The sequence below is a fragment of the Protomyctophum bolini genome (genome assembly GCF_963924005.1).
Source record: "Protomyctophum bolini genome assembly, chromosome: 21".
Classification (NCBI taxonomy): domain Eukaryota; kingdom Metazoa; phylum Chordata; class Actinopteri; order Myctophiformes; family Myctophidae; genus Protomyctophum; species Protomyctophum bolini.
In genome coordinates, this window is record NC_137882.1 from 12,494,955 (window position 1) to 12,513,611 (window position 18,657).

At 41.2% G+C, this 18,657-nt stretch overlaps 1 protein-coding gene across 1 annotated transcript; it reads left to right on the forward strand.

Annotated features, from left to right (window-relative positions):
• The first annotated feature begins 7,966 nt into the window (after window positions 1-7,966).
• Window positions 7,967-18,642, forward strand: hgd (homogentisate 1,2-dioxygenase). The gene is made up of 14 exons (XM_080793417.1): window positions 7,967-8,108; window positions 9,159-9,230; window positions 10,491-10,579; window positions 10,803-10,908; window positions 11,526-11,585; window positions 11,670-11,761; window positions 11,877-11,911; window positions 12,037-12,116; window positions 12,285-12,384; window positions 13,032-13,156; window positions 16,230-16,334; window positions 17,290-17,416; window positions 17,608-17,789; window positions 18,431-18,642. Exons 1-14 carry the CDS (start codon window positions 8,094-8,096, stop codon window positions 18,560-18,562), a joined length of 1,320 nt encoding a protein of 439 aa, XP_080649543.1. The 5' UTR covers window positions 7,967-8,093; the 3' UTR covers window positions 18,563-18,642.
• Window positions 18,643-18,657: the final 15 nt, after the last annotated feature.

The following is an 18,657-nucleotide window of genomic DNA, read 5'->3' on the forward strand; positions in this document are numbered from 1 at the left end:
CACACGTATGCATGTACGTACACTACACTACACATCCACACATACATGTAGGCACACACGTTTCCTATATGTATGTTCAGGTATAGACACAGTCACTATCGTTTTCAATAATATTATTTCCATGCATTTGCAGTGACATATTTGGGCCCAAAACAGACAAACATGCAATGTTCTCCAATGCTCTTGTTTACCTCTCGTCTCCACAGCACACATACACTATCTGTATAAACTATACCATTTCAGAGGCACCCTTTCTTGTCTGTCTGTCTGTCTGTCTGTCTGTCTGTCTGTCTGTCTGTCTGTCTGTCTGTCATGCCTCCTTGCTCCAGTCAGAGTGAAACAGGATAATGCTTAAATAGTGCTCTGTCGTGCGACGGTGTAAAAGTATAAATCAGGTTTAACTTCATGGCACCAGACATCATGGGCCTATGATGGACATTACAGTTGTAGCATCATCATTTCACTGCTCATACAAGTAGCCTATGCTTGTTACCTGTTGCCATTTCACCTCTGAGCTCCGAAGGGCAACACGTTGTAGAGACTACAATTACATGCCATATATTGCTATTTATTAGTATTCACAGCCTGCTTTGTCAAATTGGTTGTAATTTTCAGCTGCTTCCTTAGAATATAATAACTGGCACTGGAATCACACATTGTCCTTTTTACACATTTCTGAGTTCAATTGACACCCCAGATTGTAAATCTGCTATTTTTGCTATTATGAATATTTCTTGCACATTTCTTTTAGCTGGGGTTGCACATATGGGTATAATGATTCCAAAAATCTGTAAATAGTGGCCTGTTTACACAGACTCAAATATTAGACACTTAGTAAGGTATGGTTGAAAACCAAAATAATTGATAAAAAGAGATTTCACAATGGATTCTGTTACTATTGGGTGTGCTAAATAACATACTAAAATATTAGCACACCCAATGATAACAGAATCCATTGAAATCTTCTATCAATTATTTGGGGTTCCAACTATATACTGACATATCTAAAAGTCGTTTCATTGCAAACCGACCACTAGGGGGCGAGCCAAATTAGTTTGCAATGGTATGATTTCTTTTACAATTTGTTTTGAATACTTGAGTATTTTTTTAAATCACTACTCTTTAGCTCAAATATAACATTTCACAGAGAAACCTTCACTTCACATAGTGGAGTAATATTTGACAAGGAGTATCTATACTTTGACCCAAGTACTGGAGTTGAATATGTGTCTGGTTGAGAGAGGGTTGGCTACTATGCAGCCGTGCGTCGTAACACTTGACCGATATACTTCACTCTCCTACATTACCCCATCTTTCGTTCAAACTTCTCTGCTGTGTTCTACTAATCTACTTTTTCAGACCCTTTGCTATGTCTCTCAGACCTTACACATTCATCATGGTCTATTCTGGCTGTTTGCCTGACATTGCCCAGACATATTATCATATCTTATTTGGCTCAACATCTCAGCTGCAGTAGCACGTAGACAAGAGCAAATACCTATACAAGCTAAGATATTGTTAATGCATGTAGCAAACATGGACACACTAATGCTGACTAAAGAGAAATACGCACACTTGCAAAGTTGCATGTATGGCTGAGAAAAATGCATGTATCTTCAACGTGCATAAAATGCATATACAGTATGCAACTGACAAGAGAAATCCCTTTTGACATCAATAATTGGTAAATCCTCTGATTACGTTGTGAGATTCGTCCTCGGAGAGCTTGAATAATTGTGTTTGTGTGCCTTTTTTCCCTTCTTTTTTTTGCATGCACCCCCTCCCTTTAAAGCACATCTTTATAACCAAGCAATTCCAAAGCAATTTTCTCTGTGGGAGGAGAGTGTAATTTTCTATTCTGTGACACTGTGATGTGTAAGGAACTGGGAGCTGGTGCTAAAAGGCGTCTGTAGTGTGTGTCTTGGTGTGGGTGTGAGGAGCAGCTCTTAATGGCCAATGCGGGCTGTTGGTGAGGGGGTGCATGTCAGGAAGGCCATCATTTAATGACTCCCAAATAATGTCCTCGTCGCTGGAACTATTGTTGTGGAAACGTAAAGGCCATGAACCAGGAGAGCGCCGTCTTTATCTTCATATTAAACCATTTGCATATCATTAGTGGGGATACAATTCAAGGGATACTCAACTGACGCATAGAGGGACATGGATGGTGAGAGAAAGCGAGAGAGTAGTTACAGGAGACATTGAGCTGTTATACTACATGTCCTTGCAAATCTAATCAGCGTTAAATGGAGCTGTCGTGTTTGTGTGTGTGCGTGCACAGTGTGTGTATGCGGGCACGCACACGTGTGTGCATGCAGGCGCAAACAACACAATTGGATAGCTTATGCCAAGGGTAATTTAACATTAAACTGCATTAGTGTCTTATTAAAACACAATAATCCAGGATACTTGCTCCCAAGGCGTCATATATTGCCGCTTTAAGACTTTAAGTCTGATGCTAACACAGAGGGAACTAGAAAAGTGTTCTCCTCTGAGTACAGATCTCTGCCAGGCCCAGGGCCCACACATTTGGAAGTCAATAATGGCCACAGCCATGGTGCCGCCAATTAGAACAATTTGTGGAGGCCTTGGGAGTGTGCATGCAAAGTTTCATGGCAATCGGATGCTGCGTTCATGATTTGTGGCAGTTTGTTCAAAACAGGCTACATCCGCAAAATTCGTAGCCAAGTCATAGCAGTCATAGCCAATCGGAAGGGTAGAGTTCAATCCCGGGAGTTAGTGTCGAGCAAGACTTGAGCAAGGCTCTGAATCCCATTTATACTGGCTCAATACTAACCCTGTCCCTAACACTAACCACACAAGGAAGCCACATAGTAGGAATGGCAGTGCGTCGGAATGCCACTCGTTTGTGTGTGAATGGGTGAATGCACAATCTATGTAAAGTGCCTTTGATAAAAGCACCATTTTACTATAAAAGCAAAAAATGTGTTATGTAAAATATGCTAAATGGTGGAAAATCTTGCAAAGTGGAAATTGGCAGAGGTTTTGGGCTGCTGCAGATTATCATTATCTTCTCAACTCACAAGTACAATACCGTAAGTTAAAAGTCTCATCAGTTCTTCACAATGCAACTCAAACATACATTAGCTGATGACAATGACATGGATTGTGGATTGTGTGTAAAATTAGTGGTAAACCATACTGTACATATCGATTAACAGTAACACTATCACACTCATCTCTCTGCATAACATTATTATGGACCCTCCTAATAGTCTACTCACGCTAATCTTCCCATTGATTTAAATGAGAAAATTAGCATAGGCAATTATTTCTGATTAATGTTTCATCATCAGTGTTAGGTGGTTGACAGTGCGCAAGTTGGTAGCCTCTGAGACTAATGTTTGAGTTAATAAACGGGAAGAAGAATTGTGCCTTTTTTACATTACTGCATGTGAGCATCCACATATGGCATGCATGCATTGAGCATGTCTGTTCAGTGTAAGTGTAATGTATTGTGCTGTATGCAAAGACTATTGACAACAGATACATTGTGTTTCTGTTTGACTCTGAGACAGTAAAGGCAGCTCCATGCTCAAAATGAATCCATACACTCACCAGACTCACTTATCCTGTTAATTCGATGGGTGGATGGATTAACTTGGAGCATGTAGCAACCTATAGTATCGTATCTAGAGTACACATTATTTGGTGAATATTTTATGGACCCCAACAACACAAAGAGTATGATGATGTCCTGAAATCAGAAAATCAGAAAATGTGTTTGTGTGTGTGTGTGTGTGTGTGTGTGTGTGTGTGTGTGTGTGTGTGTGTGTGTGTGTGTGTGTGTGTGTGTGTGTGTGTGTGCGTGTGCATGCACGCACGCACGCGTGCATGTGCGTGGAGGTGGCTGAATAATGTCATCATCTCACAGAACGATGGATGCTATGCTGTGTGTGTGTGGCTGTGTGTGTGTGTGTGTGTGTGTGTGTGTGTGTGTGTGTGTGTGTGTGTGTGTGTGTGTGTGTGGTTGTGTCATTACTTGTTAATGCATATATATGTGGATATACCGCCAGGTGAGTTCAAGAACACCATTTCAAACCACTAAGTCCAGCAGACATCTAATAACAAAGCATTTATGGCCCACTCACGCATGCATAGATATAAGTGTCAGTATATGCAGTATAGGCTCCTTTCTACCATCTACAACCAGTTTTGCCCTTTAAAGCACACAGACCCCATTCGGACAGCAGCCAAAAGAAATCTAGAATTCTATCAGTCAAGTCAAGAACGAAATTAAATTCACTCATTTTCTGTCTCCATACAAGGAGTAGATCAATTTCCTCAGACTGGGTTGTGATATTTTCTTCCTCGTCTTTGGCACAGCACCCTAACTGCCTGCCAGCGGGGGGTCCGGGTTGTGCTGCACGCTCTACTAGAGAACAGTTACTTCTGCTGCAGCGAGTTTATTTGCGCCTCCACTATGAGAATTGCCATCATTTACCCCTTTCCAACACCTCCCCAAGAGATAAGAAAGACAAAAAGGGAATGGAGGCAAGAATGAGAAAGAGAAATTGATTATGTTTTATAGTACCACTGGGAATATTAGGCACCCCTCTGGTCCTCTTTAAAAAGAAAAGAAAAGAAAAAGAACTGAATAGCCTACATTTTACGTAAATGTCTACGTTTTTAGAGGCCACGCTGTTGTTGTTAACTAAAGCAGGACTCGTGGTGATTTAATGGGTGAATCAATGGAGAATCTATAATGAATTCCCGTTGCTGCACCATTAACAAATGCTTCTACTGTTTAGTTTATTTGATCATCCTTCAATTTCAAATCCAGTATTTACCAATGAATGGAAGCTGTTACAAAACATGAAGGTGATCAAAAGGAATAGGCAGAAGCCGAAAGCTTATAAATGCCTATCCTACTTACAACAGAACATAATTCGTAATACTCATAGTTAACAAAGTCACTATGACTTTATGTGATAGTTTTATTTAAATTATAGACCAATTATAGAATTATCAGACACGTTTAAGATCCATAGTTCCATAGGCCCTGACAAACTGACAACTGACAATATAAGAAAAATGGAAAGATTTGTTCAGTCAATCTAAGCAGAAAACAAAGGACTCAACCCAACGTCATAGTAATATATGATATCATTTTTATTGGTACTAAAACCATCCTACATCATATAGTAAAAGTTTTACCATCATGAATTTAGTTGAACATGTACTTTTTTCAAGGCCACGTGGAGTTTTGATTGATTGAATAGTTTATTGAACATAAATGTAAAAACAGAAACAGAGTACAGTCAAACACTCCGTTCAAAAGGGATAGACCAAAAAAAGGTCCTTGCGGTCCTGTTTCCATTTGGGCCGTATGCAATCAATTCGTAGACATGACATGAATAACACAATTCGGCTATCAGCTATTCACCATGCAAGAATAAAAACTAAAGCAGTCTTGTTGTGTGCGACCCGGCCATCACCATTATTTCCATTATATGATTTGAACGGGTGACGCACCAATAAGTCAGAGGCAGCGCGGTGGTCACAAGAAAAGTAAAGTAAAGTGGGGGGAAATGTAGGGGTGATCACCAGTTTAAGTGGGAAGGATCATTTCCTTTCCCTTGGGCCTGCTGAAAGAAGATACAGTACAAAAGAAAAAAAAAAGAAGGGGGTTGCACACTATTTACTCTTATACAATAGCATTGTATAATATATATATCTTATATAATAGCATAGCATCAAGTAACTCTTTCCATGAGACATTTTTCAATAATATCCAGCCAGTGTTCTGTTTTCAGCATCTTCTCGTGATGGCTTTTTTAGCTGCCCACCATTGACAAAATCGTGAACAGATATGTCCTCATGCCCTATTATGTCCTCTGCTGTCAATCCAATATACAGAATCCGGGGGTTACAAATGATCTTATAACCCATAATTTCCTCCCAATTCTGGAGAACACCGTCCCAAAATATATAAGAGTGATCGGCACTCAAACGCCCACACTGTCTCCAACAACATTGCTGCACTGCCATTTGTTTACTTTTGATTTTTGTCAAGCCTTTATTTTGCACCAACCACTCCTTGATTGAATAACAGCCACATCCACTTATCACAAACAAATCTTTTGTGTGAAAATATATATTGCTGGATGCAGGGTCCTAGCCTGGAAACCAGATGATTCTGCCAGAGCTGGCCATGCCAGGCTAGCAAGGCCCACCTCGGTTAGTAGAGAGGGGTGTGCAGTGTGAGGGCTGGTGCGGGTGTGCACTGTGCAGTAGCATTTTGGGGTTGGATGGGTGTGGGGCTCTGGGGGAGTCCCACAGAGTCCTAAGCTCCCCTCTACACATTTGAATAGCTCCTGACTGAAGGACTGAGCTGGTACATCAGGCATACTTAGACTTAGACTTTTATTCCTCTCGTTCCTATTGGAACGGGAGGAACGGAGGGAGGAACTAAGTCGCCAGCCCCTGCATGCGACCCTTCTTGCACCATGCCAGCTGACACCCATCTCAATTAGGTCTTCCTTGGCTGTTTATCTTCGTGTCTTCTTTGGCCTCCCTCTCTTCCTCTTTCCACCCTCTGGCATCCAGTCTATTGCCACACTTATCGGTCTCTTGGCAGTCGGAGTACGTGCCCAGCCCCAACCATTCTCCTTTTCTTGTCAGAGACGATGTCAGACAGTGGTGCTGCCCCTGCTCTTCTCATCACCACCTTATTGGTGGAAGACATCCAACTTGTTGGTGATGCTAGAGCCTAGACTAGAGCCCTGCAGTTTTCACTTTTATAGCGCCACCAGGAGGCTGATGTTTTCAAAACACCTTTTTCTTATATTACTCCTACAGATTTTGTCCAAACATCATGCAAACCGGTATACACAGTATCTCTGTAGTCATGTCATCAATTCAAGACGGACCTGTCGGATTTGTCAGATGTATTTATCCTGATTGGCCATAAGATTGATATAAATCTACAACTGGCCTGGCTGGCAGAGACTTGCGCTGCCTCTGAGGAGCACAATTCTCCAATTGGTCCTAAAATAAAGTGTTAAAGGTATGAAGAATCAATTTGATCAGTCACAAATCAATGAATGTATATATAGTAACTGTGAATTAACATTAGGCCTATATGATCTTGAAGTGTGTGAACTACTCATTATGGCATAAGTCATATAGGCCTAGTATGTGTTATAATATATGAGTCATGAATTAATCTTAGCCTACAAGTTATATGAATAGGCTACCGTTTAGTGCATGCGTTTATGATGCACACTGACTGACAATTGTTTTTGGGAGATGGAATCAATTAATTAATTACAGCAGCGTGGTTGATAAGCACACATAATTAAAGCTATCATGACCATTACAATGATATGAAGTGAAACAAAATGGAAATTCAGGCTGTCAGGCTATGTCAAAGACCAATGGAGCAGCAAAGCCAACAGGCTAATGAAATGTTAGCGAAACATTTTTGAGCGGTGCCTAACCGCTCCAATGAATGGCCGTGTGTGTATGTCTGTCTGTTTAGAGTACAGCCTCAACATCTACAATACCGCTAGTGGTGTTGTTGAGCAGCCTGCATTGCTCGGTTCACACGGGCGTGATTTGTTTTTTGCACTTGACTTTTTGTCCCCTTAATTTTCATCCATTATGAAGCCTAATTGTATTATATAAGGTGACACGTTTTTGTTGCTGTGTGTGTGTGTGTGTGTGTGTGTGTGTGTGTGTGTGTGTGTGTGTGTGTGTGTGTGTGTGTGTGTGTGTGTGTGTGTGTGTGTGTGTGTGTGTGTGTGTGTGTGTGTGTGTGTGTGTGTGTGTGTGTGTGTGTGTGTGCGCGCGCGCGTGCAGTATAGGTCTGCTTGTTGACACAGATTCGACCTCAAGCACCCTGCCCCCTCTGTGCAAGAGAACCCATGCTGACGTCACGGACAAGCTCTGTACTTAATTAAACCCATATTGAGAAAGTCTATAAATCCTTCCCCCGGTCCGTTTCCCTTCCCTTCACCCAGTTGTGTGTTGGACATTGGTTGAAGAGCACTCATCTAAAAGGACATAAGTCAAACTTTAACCAGCAACCATAACAGAAACCTTTTCTGTGGAGAAAAGCACACAGCACTATGGCCGAACTGAAGGTAATCAATCTGTATGTTTTCTTTGTTTGCATCCTTCAATCAGCATAGCCCTTTTCTGTAGCCTGCTCATTTATGAAATATGCAGAATAGCCTTGGCTGCACAGTGAATGAAGAATGATAATGTAAATGTAAGTATTAGTAGCCTATGTACAGCCTGTGCGTCGTAGTATGTTAAAAGTGTATCAACTCTCTACGAGTTGAAGTTGTTATTGTAGCCACATGTTGTCCACCGCATATCGGTGGATAATCATCATTTGACACTGACAGTGGCATGTCGGCTTGCTGAGGGGCGTTCCCTACAGACCAATCACAGTGCAGTATTCAGCAGCTGCCCAGATGTGGTCGGCTGCCTTGAAAAGTTTGTAGCCTACACTCCCTTGGAATGCGTGCATTGGACTTTGTGTTCTAATGATGATATATATATATATATATATTTAGTCAAATAGCCTACCAAAAAATCTATATTAAATGGAACAGACAGGAGAGGATTATGTGTATAGCCTACCCTATTTGATCTTTTTTCAACACATTTACGCATGTTTGGTAGGCTATAGTACAACAGGACAGCACACAGTCTGTGCTTTTTGCAGAGCAGGAATGACTCAGCAACATTTATTTGGTTTGTACATGGGCCACTTTGTTGGTGTTCAGTTATAAAGAGAGGGGATGGCTACATATCAGTGCACTGACTGACAATTTTGGATAACAGCGTAATAACTGAGATAACTTAACTGAGATTCCAGTTGCACCAAAAGTGTTTTGGCAGATATATAAACAATGCCATTTGCTAAAATGCAATGGAATCAGCCCATTCCCAGGGCGAGGTTCTCTGCAAAATCATCCCAAATATTGAATGGCTAAAGAGGGAAAGAACTACACAAAACTAGAACTGATGTGAACATGATTCTATCATTCTAATTTGAATTAACAGGACAATAATTAAACCTTAATTTGATAACCAACATTAATAATCCATTTTCTGCACAGGTTGCACATTATTCATCACTTATTCTTAAAGGTACCTACATCAAAATCTTCTCTGTATTTCAGTATATGAGTGGTTTTGGGAACGAGTGCTCATCTGAAGATCCTCGCTGTCCAGGTTCACTACCTGAAGGACAGGTATGTCTGTCTGTCTGTCTGTCTGTCTGTCTGTCTGTCTGTCTGTCTGTCTGTCTGTCTGTCTGTCTGTCTGTCTGTCTGTCTGTCTGTCTGTCTGTCTGTCTGTCTGTCTGTCTGTCTGTCTGTCTGTCTGTCTGTCTCTCACTCTCTCACTCTCTCACCCTCTCACCCTCTCTCTCTCTCTCTCTCTCTCTCCGCCAGTGGTGGAAAAATAACTAGGTACTTTTACTCAAGTACTGTACCTTTTTTACTTTACTCGATTCCTGAACCTGACGACCTCATCATTCCCCATATGTCCTGTTATTCTACAACGTACTATCCAAATCAAGGCAACAAATATCCAATCTACAAACCCACAGCGTGTAGATCAGCTATTTTTAATGTTTAGTATATTTTAATACAGGACTTTTACTTGTATTTGTACATTGTGGTATTAACACTTTTACTTAAATTAAGTAAAACATTTGAGTAACACTGCTTTCCGTTCGTCTCTTTCACGTACCCATGAGTGCATGTACACATTAGCAAATTCACAACGCTCAATTGGTTTGTTAATTTGTGTCATCTTTCATGCCCTTCATTTCATCACCAGTGAATTACATTAAACACTAATTGATTAACAAAACAGACACATAGAAGAGAGCTGTGACAGAGCAAGTGGACTAAATGAGAAAAAGAGGTTGCGCATCAGCAATGGCTTTCAGTGGAGTGCCAAACCCAAATCAAGTATACATCAAAAAATAGGAATTAAATTCCAAAAAGGTAGCACATCCAAAAATTAAACAAGCGGGGGACAAGGTACTCACATTTCCATTTCTTTATTGGCACACACCAAAAAGGAACGCTAATGCGTTTCGGCTATGCAACCTTCATCAGAGCAAGTGGACTGTTTCTACATAGTATAGTACTATAGTAATTATACTATATTATGATGTTAAACCACATACAAAGGTCATACAGTAACAACTTCAGCCCTATATACATTTCGGCTTTATTTTAAAATAGCCAATCTACTCACAATGCGTTGCGATGCGACACATTGTGAGCTTGTAGATCAGCTATAGTATTTTCAAAAGATGTTTATACATTTGAAAACATGAAATGGCACATTCTGCACAATGAGTAATTTTACTTTTAGTACATTTTGAATTCCAGACGTTTATTTGTAACGGAGTAGTTCTATATTGTAGTATTTACATAGGCTACTTAAGTAAAAACTTTGAGTAATTTTTTCACCACTGACTGTGTCCCCGCATGCAGAACAATCCTCAGGTTTGTCCCTATGGCCTCTATGCTGAGCAGCTCTCTGGCTCCGCCTTCACCTGCCCACGGCCAGCCAATAAGAGGAGGTAATGTGAACCATACCATACCATACCAATTTTATTTATATAGCACATTTAAGTTTGGTACCAAAGTTGTACCAAAGTGCAAGACAGAGAACCATCTCTACTATACAGTGTATATGTATATGTTCAGAGTTCAGTTAGTTATTTTAATTCATGTTTTACATGACGTTCATATGTGTTTTTTCATATTTGTGTTTTTTCATATTTGTGTTTTTTTTTTGTCCAGCTGGTTCTATCGCATCCTGCCCTCTGCCAAACACAAGCCTTTCACCTCAGTGCCCTGCGGAGACTTAACAGAGAACTGGAATGATGTGGAACCTGATCCTAATCAGGTACTTGGATGGATGGACATTGGGACAGAAACCTATGCATATAAGTTGATATTGCATCATGTGTCATTGTGTACCGTGGTAGGTCTACTATGTAAGTGGTGGATAAGCACATGCACACATCACACCTTGTTGTTCGTACAGTTTGCACTCAGGACCTACCACGTGCAATGCCTATTAGATATCTAATATCTGCCATATTTCATAATTTACTATCTATCTGTGCAATGCCATTGTTATATATATTTCTAACTGGTCTGATGATGATACATACTTCGGCTCTTGTCTCAAGCCTGACCTAGCGGGAGGCGGCCTTTTTTCCGACAGCATTCTAGCCGACGGGGCAACGATCCGATCCGCAGCGGGGGGACATTCGCTGCGATGCGAAAAAGCGATGGTCCGACATGCGCTGCTCCCGTGCTTGCGGTTAGGGTTAGGTTAGGATTGAGGATTCGGATCAATAATGCTGTCGGAAAAAAGACCTGCATCCGACCTAGCAATGCAGAAACCTTTTTGTGAACATACTTGGCCAATTACATCGATTCTGTCTGGTACCGTTCTGCCACCACAACGGTCCTGTCCTCGTTGAATAACGTGATTATGTGATTCCTGTTATATAGATGCGGTGGCTGCCATTCACCATTCCTAAATCCTCTGAGAAGAAAGTGGACTTTGTGTCTGTAAGTGTCACAGTTACAGCAGTAGTTGTATAAATAGTGCAGTTACAAATGTGTTGATTGAGACTCTTTGTCTGCATGTCTCAGGGACTTCGGACTGTCTGTGGTGCTGGGGACAGCAAATCACGCAATGGCATTGGCATTCATGTGTACACCTGCAACACTTCCATGGTTGACAGGTCTGTGCTCGGTACATGTGTGCATGTGTGTGTGCGCCTATGTGTTTTTGGCTGTGGGACCCTGTTTTTTTTTACGTTATGTTCCCTGATTATCACACATTTTTTGTCTTTATAGGTGTTTCAATAACTCCGATGGAGACTTCCTAATTGGTCAGTCCAACAATGAGGATTTGTTTCCTCTACCAAAACTTATAAACTTATATTTTCTGATGATAGTATTGCTCAAAGCCTCTCTCTCTCTGTCTCTCTCTGTCTCTTTCTCTCCCCCCATCCAGTACCCCAGAAAGGTGAGATCCTCATTACCACCGAGTTTGGGAAGATGCTGGTTGAGCCCAACGAGATCTGTGTCATCCAGGTGATATGTTTGCCACTGCCTGTGTGAAAAGAAATGTAATGTTGTAGCCTGAGCTATGGATAAGCCGCTGCGTGATCTATTGTACCAACCTATTATATAGCTTGATATTGATACACGAGAACAGGAGGCCTCATCTCATCTGTACCTACTTCTAAAAATCTGTTTTAGCAAGGGATGCGGTTCAGTGTCAATGTGTTTGGAGAGACCAGAGGCTACATACTGGAGGTGTACGGGGCCCATTTTGAACTCCCAGACCTGGGACCCATAGGTATGTGTGTTTATGTAAAGCAGTGGTTTTCAACCAGTGCTCTTCAGGTTGAATTTGAAGGCAGGGAGACTGTTCCAGTGATGGGAGGCTCTAACAGAGAGTTTTACCAAACACACTACATCTGGTTGGCACTTTTCAGTCTCCTCTGGTAGTTGCCCTGGTTGTTCTGTCCCTTCGATCTATGAACTGTTTCAGTTGTGGAGGTGCAAGTCCATTCAAGATCTTGAAAATGAGACAAGCATCTGCAAAATGTTGAAATCTGTCAAAATTAAATACGTTGTACTTTTGAACTACAGTATATGGCAATGGTGGTAACGGTTGGGCTTTTGGTCAAGTGTTTTTAATGTCTGTTCTTTTCTATGGTGTTTAAAGTGGTCTGATTTGGAGGTTTGTCTGTGACCAGTTTGTGAAACAGTATGTTATGTGTGGCAAAAATCATAGCATGCATGAAGAGTTTAGCTGCTGTTGTTAGATATGGATATGTGTCTGAAATTAGATACATTGAATTGATTTTATTGGCTACATTTGTAACATGTTTTGTGTCTGAAATTAGATACATTGAATTAGATTTTATTGGCTAAATGTCAAGTTTGAGTCTAGTGTAGTTCCAAGATATTTAATGTGGTTTATGTGTGTAATCTTTGCAGGAGCCAATGGCCTGGCTAATCCACGGGACTTCCAGTGTCCAGTTGCATGGTATGAAGATCGTGAAGTGCCCACAGGTTACACCATCATCAACAAGTACCAGGGAAAACTCTTTGCCTGCCAACAGGTAGCTTTTCACTTTCTTTATGGGTGTTTGAACATGTGAATGTAAAAAAAACCCTGCACTCTCTGTTGATACATCTTGAATATGAATCACTTGGGCCCTGTACTTGGTCCACTCCTTTTTTACGCTCTACACAAAATCTTTTCCTTTTGAGATTGTAGATCTGCTATTTTTCACCTTCGGAGTTAGGGGGGTCACACACACTCTGTTTTTTTTGTTTCGTTTTTTCAATTATTGTTCTTACAGCTGAAGTCCTTGTCATGTATATCAGTCCCTCATGGTAAACCCATTACTGACTACTTTCTTAACATGCTGAGGAAGGCTTGACGCCGAAACGCTATTAATTAAATAAATAAAAATCTCCCTCGCTCATTCCCTCTCTCTCTCGTTGACTATTCCTCTCCTAGTTGGTGCTGCTATCTATCATGGATTGGCAATCCGTGACATGAAAACGCGTCTTCCTCCTATTGAGGGATGTGTGTAACCAGTGCCACATCTATTTTAGGGCAAACATTCAGCAAAAATAGCAGATCTACAAGCTCGCAACGTAATGCATTGTGACCTTGTAGATCGTCCATTTCCCAGAGCAGATTTGGTGAGGGAAAGAGGAGGGGACCAAGGGTGACACTGGTAAACTAAATATACTGAACACTATACTGCATATTGGTACAAGGTATTTTTTGCGCCGTATTGTGAACCAAAGTGAACGGTTCTTATTATAGGCTATGCACTTATTATTTTTTGTTGCCATTTTGTATTTTCCTTATCATATGGCATGCTAATTGGATGTATTGAGATGACATGTACTGTAACCTTTAAAAGCCTGGGCTTAATGTACACTGTACCTGCATTTAGCAATATCTTAGTCCTTTCATGTAGTTAATTTGTAGTACCTCACACCCATTTTTCTTAGTTGGAGTCAGAGTTGAGTTTGTGTTTCAACACATCCCACAGTCATGTTATTTGTGGGCCATTATCATAAAGACCACAGCAATACTAGCAGGGGAGCTGTGTTCGTCCACGTGCACATATTAGCCTAACAGTTGCGGTTGATGATTTAACATGAAATCGTTAGCCGCTTTTCATTCAGCATGCTTCCGCCTCGATTCCCTCATATGGCTTAATCACTCATAATTAGTTAACGCATCTCTGAGTTACAGACAGCCTACCTGCATAGCTTTGCATAGTCAAGTAAAAACCTTGCCCGAATTAAACATTAATCTCGGCATGTTTCACTCAGAGAATGATTTCCCCCTGAAACGTCCTGTCGTGCGCATAATTGACTCGCCTCATAATATATAACAGGGACGGGGGTCTGTGTGTGTGTGTGTGTGTGTGTGTGTGTGTGTGTGTGTGTGTGTGTGTGTGTGGGGGGGGGGGGGGGGGGGGTGGCAAGGTCCTTGTATACTGCAGGCAAAGACAACATCAACACAAGGGTAGAGACTGAGGTCCGTGGAGGTGTGAGGGTGAGTCTGGCAGCTGCACCTGACCCTCTTCACCTAGGGTTTAACAGAGCCTGGAAACAACTTGAAAGAACCGTTTTTTGGGGCCGGGGGGGATAGGGGGTCTGATCAGAGGGGGAGGAAGCTGCTACTGTCACATCCTGCTGTTTGCCTCCCCCACAGTGCAGTGAAATTGCTCAAATTATTTGCTTGACTGGACCAATATGTTTGTGTTTTGTATGTCTGTGTGTGTGCAAGTGTTTCCTCTCTCCACCCATCTCTCCATTTATTTTAATCGAATGTTATTAAAGTTCTTACAACTGAAATGTCCAAACATTACATGCCTTGGGGTCCACAAAGCCGCCCAACATGCAATGTATGACAAGTTCATTGCGTATGTGTGTTGTGCATGCTTTTGTTAAGTGTCGAGTATATTAGGCCTACTGGCTGCATATAATGGGTGTGTGATTGCTGATTGTACTCATATGTGGGGATATGCTACAGAGGTGTGTGTGTGTGTGTGTGTGTGTGTGTGTGTGTGTGTGTGTGTGTGTGTGTGTGTGTGTGTGTGTGTGTGTGTGTGTGTGTGTGTGTGTGTGTGTGTGTGTGTGTGTGTGTGTGTGTCTGCCATATTCTGAAACTTATAGCACGTGATGTAGACAGCACTAGATACTGTATATACTAGAGCACTAGATATATACTAGAATATGTTTGTGTTTTGTATGTCTGTGTGTGTGCAAGTGTTTCCTCTCTCCCCCATCTCTCCATTTATTTTAATCGAGTGTTATTAGATTTAGAGTTCTTACAACTGAAATGTCCAAACATTACCTGCCTTGGGGTCCACAAAGCCGCTCAATGTATGACAAGTTCATTGTGTATGTGTGTTGTGCATGCTTTTGATAAGTGTAGAGTATATTACTGGCTGCATATAATGGGTGTGTGATTGCTGATTGTATTATGGGGATATGCTATAGAAGTGTGTGTGTGTGTGTGTGTGTGTGTGTGTGTGTGCGTGTGTGTGTGTGTGTGTGTGTGTGTGTGTGTGTGTGTGTGTAAGCTTTTATCACAAGTGTATATTAGTTGTGAAGAGTGTGTGTGCTTGTGTGGGTCACATTGAAGGTAGCTGAAGTTGTAATGAATTATATTGATTTTAGTGCTGCCATTGAATGTCTCTTTGAAAGTGCCATTATCAGAACAGAGAAGCTATATAAAATTGCTGTGATTTTAACAATCGAGATGAAGAAATATCTCCGTCACCCACTGTGGTTGCTGCTCACTCCCCTCAACCCCGCTCCGATGTGTGCGTCATAAATAATGCCCAAAGTTTGTGAAAGTTTGATTGTAAAGCCAATTACCCCATAATATCTGAAGCCTGGTATCTCGAAAAATGTTGGGTATGAAAGATTCCAAATAATGAAAGCAAGCGCACCCTATTTCAAAATACAGTCCTTAATCATTATCATCAGTATTCTCTCTTTCGCTCCCTGTGTCATGAAGTGCTTATTCTGAGAATTTGAGATTACAAAGACATTGTTCATTGTTTCTTTGCCCCCTCACGCGCTGAACAACTCAATTTGTGTCCTTTTGTGTTTGCTGCTTGCCCATTTGTGATTTGTGTTGATTTGTTTGTATAGGATTTCTCTCCCTTCAACGTGGTGGCCTGGCATGGAAACTACACACCATACAAGTACAACCTGGATAACTTCATGGTCATCAACTGTGTGGCCTTTGACCATGCGGTGAGTCACTGTATTCAGAAATATAACATTCCCTGTCCGGTGGAAACCTTGTTACATAACTTTTCAGGAAACGTAGAAAAATAACCTGTTCTGATGGATCCACCATTGTAGTAATAAGGTTATGTTATAATACTTTTCATTGGTTAACCACTTTTCATTTGTTAAGCCATATACCAGGGTCCCCTGGGCACTATACAAAATACATTTTTTTCTCTACACCAATATCTTTGCCAAAGATATAGCCAGTCTATGAGCTCACACAGGCTAGTGTTCAAGTGGTTAAATATTAATAGGCCATGCAGTCAATCTAAGATTTGGCCTACAAATTAAATTGCAATAGTACGTTTTCTATGATCCTTAGGGTCATCCAAATAACATATTAAAATAGATAATTATATAAATTGTGGGTCCTGGTCAATTCAGGGGTTGAAAGTTGGGTACCATTAACATCCTATAAGGCAAACATTTCTATAAAAAACGACCATAGGTCAGCACATTTCGGGCAAGTGGCTATGGCCTAATTTAGCCCAAGGAGTGTCATCGTGTCATCATGTCATCATGTCATGGTTATCAAACCATGGCATGATTGTCCACTCCAGTGTCCCCTACTGTATCAGAGGGACTTTCTGTATGCGATATGAGATGCATGATCCTGCTCATTCTGTTATCTTTGTCTGCTAGGGATGTCATAGATCCACTGTTCTTACTGTATATATTTCTCTGTGTGTAATATAAACTTCAGAAGAGATGTGTAATAATCTGCTGTGTTGGCATATGTTCTCCATGCCTGTGACTTGATGGATCCTCAGTCCTCACACACCACCCCTTGGTTTAGAGACTTCTAGACTATAGATGGTCACCCAAATCACAATTTTCTTCTGAATTAACTTAAAATGTGGACAGAATTCTAATATAGGCTAAAAACCACCCACATTGACCTGTGATTCACCTGCAGGACCCGTCTATCTTCACCGTGCTGACAGCCAAGTCCACTCGTCCAGGTGTGGCCATCGCCGACTTTGTCATCTTCCCGCCTCGCTGGGGTGTGACGAACAACACCTTCCGTCCACCATACTATCACCGTAAGATCACAATGTCTTGCATGCATTCACATGCACACTTGTGATTAATTGCAAAATACATCTCCATTTAACATTGGCCCATACACTATATACATTACACATCCCTAATCCATGTAGCTTAACCAAAAGACTAAGGTTTAGACCTGGTCTAGTGTGTAGCGTTGTCATACCTCCCCCTGTTGTTGCTTTAGGGAACTGCATGAGTGAATTCATGGGTCTGATCAAGGGCCACTACGAGGCCAAAGAAGAGGGCTTCCAGCCCGGAGGAGGCAGTCTCCACAGCATCATGACCCCGCACGGCCCTGACGGGGAATGTTTCGAGAAGAACAGCACCGCCGACCTCCAACCAGAGAGAGTGGCGGAGGGAACCATGGTAACGACATATTTCATGAGAAAAGAAGTAGGGGTGTTGTTACTCAAACAAATCTAGTAAATTGACTATAGAGGGTATGCGCATGCATAGTGAATTTAATGTTGATTAAAGACATTTAATGCAATCATATAGGACTTTTCTGTGTGGATGCATGGGCTGTCAAGGCCAGAAAGTAGTTTTTTGCCACTCAGTAGGCGTTCCCGCATAACTTCCGGGTATGTCACACGCATACCCTCCATTAGGAAAACAATATGAGATTTCCAAAACTAGTGAAAATCACAAGCTCACAATGCATCAGCTATTTTCATTAGTAAGTAGTTAATGAAACTAATCATTTGTTTATCAAATCCATTAGAATTTTATTGTCGATTGTATAATATACAAAAATAAAAAAAAGTAATTCAGGTGCAGTACAAACAATATATGTATATAACATCTGCACACAGCTAAATATGCTCCCAAAGTTTATTGCAAGCTCAGTCCACCTTTTCCATCCCGTCTGGATCTGATAACTTTGTCGTACAAATACCTTTGTGGTTAAAGATCTTGTTTTGTCTTTATATGACTGATATGTTTGTACATTGCAATCCACAAAGGCTTGTTTTGACAAAATCCTACATGTTCCCCATTTCTTTCCCCAGGCCTTCATGTTTGAGTCCTCGTTCAGTATGGCCGTGACCAAATGGGGTCTAGAAACCTGCCAGAGACTGGACAAGAAATACTACCAGTGTTGGGAGACACTTCGCAGTCACTTTAACCCCAACAAAAAGTAAATGGAAATACAAGATGTCCTACTGTATATGCATCATGCATATAGTTGACACATACAGTATAGGATTTACAATATATAGACTCATACATGCGTTAT

Bases quoted from the DNA above. Each gene is read 5' to 3' on its own strand.
- hgd (XM_080793417.1), top strand. The intron at 12,117-12,284 runs GTGATATGTTTG...AATCTGTTTTAG, and splicing joins ACGAGATCTGTGTCATCCAG to CAAGGGATGCGGTTCAGTGT. The intron at 17,417-17,607 runs GTAAGATCACAA...TTGTTGCTTTAG, and splicing joins CCGTCCACCATACTATCACC to GGAACTGCATGAGTGAATTC.